This window comes from Chenopodium album, chromosome 12 (genome assembly GCF_948465745.1).
Source record: "Chenopodium album chromosome 12, dcCheAlbu1.1, whole genome shotgun sequence".
Lineage (NCBI taxonomy): Eukaryota > Viridiplantae > Streptophyta > Magnoliopsida > Caryophyllales > Amaranthaceae > Chenopodium > Chenopodium album.
The window spans coordinates 10,674,112-10,680,287 of record NC_137845.1 but is presented as its reverse complement, the minus strand read 5'-3'; the positions used below and the strand labels follow the sequence as shown (position 1 = coordinate 10,680,287).

General features: G+C 33.4%; 1 protein-coding gene across 1 annotated transcript; it reads left to right on the top strand.

The window, feature by feature from the left end:
- Window positions 1-1,076: 1,076 nt before the first annotated feature.
- LOC145570312 (uncharacterized) lies at window positions 1,077-5,796 on the top strand. Its single transcript, XM_081629350.1, has 6 exons — window positions 1,077-1,473; window positions 3,696-3,895; window positions 4,235-4,375; window positions 4,824-4,904; window positions 5,228-5,355; window positions 5,498-5,796. Exons 1-6 carry the CDS (start codon window positions 1,239-1,241, stop codon window positions 5,541-5,543), a joined length of 831 nt encoding a protein of 276 aa, XP_081485476.1. The 5' UTR covers window positions 1,077-1,238; the 3' UTR covers window positions 5,544-5,796.
- The last annotated feature ends 380 nt before the right edge of the window (window positions 5,797-6,176 follow it).

The window sequence follows — 6,176 nt, the reverse complement described above, 5'->3', positions numbered from 1 at the left end:
TATGTCACATAATGAATCAAAAATTATTTAGACTTGTTAAAATCATGATAATTTTGAAAACTGACAACAGAAAAGTGGAAACACCTTTTTCTTGTTTCCTGTTTTTGGTTTTTAGTTTTCAAAAAAAAGAAACTGAAAACCAAAAATGATGCCAAACAAGCCCTCAATTAGCGGTTTTAAACTTTTTTTTTTTTTTTAAATATCAGGTTTACAAAAGATGACGTGGACAGTATGTCGGAAATTTTATTAAAATGTAGCATATTTATGAAATTTTATTCTCTTCTAACATTATTTATGAAAATCGCTGAGCAATTTTATAACGGAGTAGTAGGGAAGTCCCGTCACATCAAGCTCGGGCCTACAACGGAAATATATGGCCTAATATGTTGGATGAGGAATTGAGGACCCCTAAATTATTGGTGTATATAGTATAAACAAGATTAAAGATGTCTAAGGCGTGAATCACGTGACAACGAGTCATTGTCCTTATTGATTTTGGATCATTCTCATTCATTAGGTGTTTTTTGATATGATGCACTCCCTTGAAAATCAAGATGTTTTTGATGGATGGTCTCATAATCTCATTTTGGTCCAAATTATACTCCGTAATAAGGAAACACAAAGAGGTTAATTATGCGGAGTAGTACAATTAAATGGTCTCATAATCAAGTTTAGTCCATAAATTTCAAATGGTTGGATAGCCTTTTAAACAACATTTCCAATGATTGGACAAATACTCCTTATATCATAAACCCTTGGGTTTGGAGGTAGATATATACTTCCTCTGTTTTTTTTTTTTTATACATATAACATATTTTAAATCATGCTTATCAATAAGGTGATTAAATTAGGTAAACGAATAAATTAAGCCATAAAATTTAAATCGTAGCAACTTATCCTTTTCTTCTTATATGTGTTTAAATTTTGTAAATTAATTTATCTATTTACCTAGTCTAATATCTTCCTTAACATGCGTGCCTTAACATATGTGTCAAAGTAGTGTGTTACAACTAAATAAAAACAGAGGAAGTGCTTCCCTATTGAACCCAAAACGTTCCTCCTCACCGGATTTCTCTCTCTTTGTTTTCTGAGACTCATACAAAATGATTCAATAAACACCTTCAATTAATTAACGAATTTCTAAAAATGGGAATTCCAATTGTTTGTGTTTCACTCTGTTTTTCTCCCTCATTATATCCAGAAAATCAAGTAAAAAAAAAAAAAAATAGAAATTCGAAATGGGTAAATTCAAATATGAAACACCAGCATTGGTGCAGCAAATTGGTAGATGGGTTCGAAATTGTAGTCTGAAAGAGAAGCTATGTATGGGCGCCATTGCTGCGGTCGTATTGCTTGTTTTGTTAAAAATATTTGTCAAAGAACATGCCCATTTCTTTGTTGCTGCTCAAACTTCTCATGCTGTTGGTATCTTACTCTTGATTTACAAGCTCACCATCTCCAAAACTTGTTCTGGTACGTATTCTTGCACCCCTATTTTGTAGTTGTAACATTTCTCGTTCTATTTTAATTGCAATGTTTTGATTTTTATAGGATAGTCCAATGTGTATCGACAATGTTGCAATTAATAGAGAATAGAGGAAGTATATCGACAATGCGTATTAATACCCATTAGTATTCTCTATTAGCTTATTATTTGATCATATATTGATTTGCTGTATGTTTTTACTTTCAATTTCCAATTAATTTGGGTTGAAGCCACAAGGACGGGCGATAGGAATCGATCTTAAACTCTCTTAGAATCGGGAGGGAGTTCTAACCACTTGAGATATCCCTCACTCACTCTCTTTATTGGTTGATATTTAGTACTTCCTCCGTCCCTTAATCCTACAAAGCCTCTTTTGGTTTTTGCACGGGAATTAAGAAAGTTGTAATTTTTTAAAACTAATGATTAAAAGCACATATGTGCATGTGGGTTAGAGAGAGATAGAGAGAAAGAAAAAGTAAATGGAAATAATTGAAGAGATAGAGGGAGAAAGTGTCGGGAATTGATGTTAAAAGTACAAAAAAGTGAAGAAATAAAGATGACAACTCATCAAAAAGAGGGTAATTATGTCAAAAAATACAACCTTTAAATAGAAAGAGGCATTGTATTTTGGTTACCCAAAAAGGAAATGAGGCTTTGTATTAAGGGATAGAGAGAGTAAAATATGTTTGGTATGAATATAAGGAGAAAATACAAGTTTATCTTGATGATAAACAAATTTTGTTTATCTAATGACATTTTCGTAAATAAATCAACAAAAAATCCCAGTGAGCATGGCATTTTTGTAAATAAGTCAATATTTGTAGGATCCGCATATTAATAAAAGTTGTTCACTTATTTACAAAAATGTCATGCTCACTAGGATAATTTGTTGATATATTTACGAAAATGCCATTAGATTAACAAATTTTGTTTAACATCAAGATGAATGGGGCTTCCTTGAATATAAGAAAGGAAATGGAATAGAAACAAATAACAAGGGGAAAGAATAATGTTTGCAATAACTAAAGACCACAATCTCTTGTATCAAATTGAGGATTAAGGAGAGTAATGATTTTGCTATTATAGAGTAAAAAAGGTTAATAAATGGAAAATACTGGTTACCCTCGAGAAATTGAGGATGTTACTTACCTCTCCTTTCAAACAACAGGTGATTGAAATGATCAATTGCATTTTCCCCACTTGAAAACACAATACCAAAGATGTAAATATGTTTACGTTATGGGTTTAGGTGAGAGTGAGGGATAGCTCAAGTGGTTAGAGCTCCTTTTTCGGTTCCAAGAGATCTTGGGATTGGGATTGATTCTCATCACCCGCCCTTGTGGCTCTCTAAACACCAAAAAATACATTATGGGTTTAGGTGGGAAAACATATTGAATTATTACTGGGTTAGAACAATGGATCATTAGTTTTCAAAACAAATATAATCCTGGAGGCCTGGCATATTATAACTTGGAACATATGTTCTGAATTGTACTTTGTATCAATTAAACATTTCTCGATCTTCGGTTTGCTTTTACCCTGGACTTGCGCTTTCTTGATTAATGGATTATGTGAAATTGCTCTTGTATCAGCAAAAATACTAGTTTTCTAGTTTTACAAGTGAATAGTATCAGTACTCAAATCTAAATAGTTAAATGGTTTAGTGTAGAATTTATCTGTCTGTCATGAACTCATGATAATTGCCAACTTAGAGCTCTCTATTATCACTATATATGTGTGAGTTTTATAACAGACCAGATCTATCGACATAGATAATTTACTGACCCAACTTATATAAATACTCCATTTATTTGATCTTGTAACTGCAGAAGACATTGCTGTTCTTTTTAAAGTACATTTTGTGAGCGTTACAGGACATTAGAAACTTGTACTCACTCCGTCCAAAATTGAGTGTTAAATTGATTCCATACGGCCATATTCTCTTCACCACCCAGCAAAATGGGGTATGTTTGGAAAACCAATATTAGTCTATTTGTTTTTACAGAAATGTGAGATCTTTCTACTGAACATTTGTGAATTGTTTTTTTGGTGAAGAACATTTGTGAATTGTGACTATTAGTTCCAGTTTTCTGGATGGAGTAGCTGTTTTTGGAGCATAAATACATAGACATACATGTCAATAGTTGCACCAAGTATATGACCCTTTTAATTACTGATAATTATCTTTTTATGCTTGTTTTTTTTATAGGTCTATCATTAAGGACTCAAGAGCTTACAGCTATAAATCTATTTGTGAGACTCCTATCCAGCCTTTCAATCCAAGAGCAAATGCATGTTGTACTCGATTTTCTGAACCTTGTAGCTACTTTGTGGGTGATGTATATGATGCGGTTCAAGTTGAAATCAACTTATCTGCAGGAACTAGACAATATGCCCCTGCTCTATGTGGTAATTTTTAGTCTCTTCATCTTGGTTGTGCCATAATGCCTTGTTTTTTCCCTTTCCTTTCTCCAGTTTGTATTTCTCAGTAGTCATAAACTTGTGACAACTAGTACTACTTCCTTATCATCTATCATATTTCAATGATTCATTCACTATTTTCCTCAAGAATTTTTAATCATATACTTCATCTTTTAATGGGACCCCGTAAGAGATGAGCATCCAACATTTGTGTTTATTCAGAAAGTACATAAAACTAATCATGGAATGAACAAAGATTATACTATGCAGTATGTTCTGCACATAAGTAATAAATAATATCTATGTTTACTGTTTTATTTTGTACAGTTAGCTCCTTGTGGTGTTGCTGCGTTATTAGCACATCCTATAGGACCTCTTCCATTGTTGATTCGGTGGATGTGGTCATTCTGCATTTCGGTTGAAGCTGTGGCTGTTCTTCCCCAGCTTCATTTGATGCAGAACTCAAAGGTAATTCTTAGTGAAATTGGTAGGTAGAGAGCTTCATAGTATGATCATAAGTTAGCAGTAGTAACAACTGAAGATTTCTCTTTGATAAGAACTCACCTTACACTTGAGCACTACATTGAACAAATTACCTTACTACACAGTTGTGTATCAGTGGCAGACTGGCCATGTATTCGTGTAATGCAGCAAGTAGCAAGAGTTTATTAGTTTAATAAAAAAAGTATATACTCTTGTACATATAAATTACATGGCATTTAATGTAATAACGTTAACATACATATTAGTCTTAGTTTGATTTCAAAGATAAAGAATTTGTTTATAGCAAGAAATGATTGGGAATGTACTCAATGGAGAATAGTTGTATTGTGATTACTGCCTTAAGGATTAGAGTAACATCTGAAGCAGTGTGCAATGCGACATGTGACACAACTTCTTCATTGTTATTTTGCAGATGGTTGAACCTTTCACATCCCATTATGTGTTTGCCTTGGGCGTCTCAAGGTTCATGGGATGTGCTAATTGGATAATTCAGGTTAGCATTCTGACTCCTGAGAATTTTCTGATTACCTTTGGAAATTAATCTGAACAACACTTGCTGCTTATTCTTTGTATGGCATTCCTTCCAGTATCATGTACTTCTCTCAAAAGATATTCAGGCTTTAAAATTGGAATCAGTTATATGTATTATATTTATTTTTTGGATTTTGAAGAAGTGGTAGCAGACACTTTATCTTCGCCAATTATTTTAGTTGACAGTCTCCACTTTGCTGCCTATCTAGTTAGCGTAACATGATATAATAATGTAACATTTTGAAGGGTCTCCTTCGCTAACTATATGTATTGTAACTTATACAGCTTATTGAGACTAGAGGCGTTCACCTGATGCTAATAGGACAAGGACATATCTGGATACTATTGGCTCTTGTTGCTGAATTGGTTCATACATTCATCTTGGCTGATTTCTGTTATTACTATGTTAAGAGGTAAGCATTGGGAACTTAAGTATCTTAATTTCCAGTTCTGTTATAAGTTGATGAAAAGTGTTAATGTACTCCTCTACTCCTGAGAGTGCTGATTACATAATCGATATGGCTAATGATGAGTCGTATTCTTGTGGTTTGACAGTGTCATGGAGGGGCAGACCATAATGAGCCTACGCTCATTAGTTTGAAGGTTTAAATTCGTACGTGGTTGCTACAACAAAAGTCTTGTTGAAGCAGTAAGAACAAAATCCTGTTATTAGTCAGAACTCAGAAGGGAGGAAAATAAATAGGAGTATGACTACTTTCTTCCCTGATATTGTTTTCTCAAAGGGGATTGTATATATGATCTGATCTTTTTAAGAGGCTAATGATGGGATATACGTTTTTCGGACTCCTACGATGTATTGTTGCTTTGACGGGACTTGATTTAACTAACCATACTACAAAGGTTTTCTTGTTCACCAAAAAATAAAAAGCCTTGCTTCACTTTCATACGAAGTTTGGACAAGTAGATTCTTGAATGTATCTCAAAAAAGGGTTATTATTCATGGTTTCTGGCGAAAATTTACCAGATATTATAGAGCAACCTTACTCTGTTAACAACAACAATAGAGAGAAAAGGTGTTGATCTCCCTTGAGTTTGCCTTTGTGTTAACCTTCTCAATCTTGACCACCAAAATCACTTTGCATGAGGTGATAAACTTTTAGACAGGTGATTGTAAGCTGATCATTATCTTCCTATTCACGATGCTGTAATATTAAACAGGAAATAGATAATTTAGCAAGCGGTCTTGTAATATAGTACTTCTAAAATAAAGAGC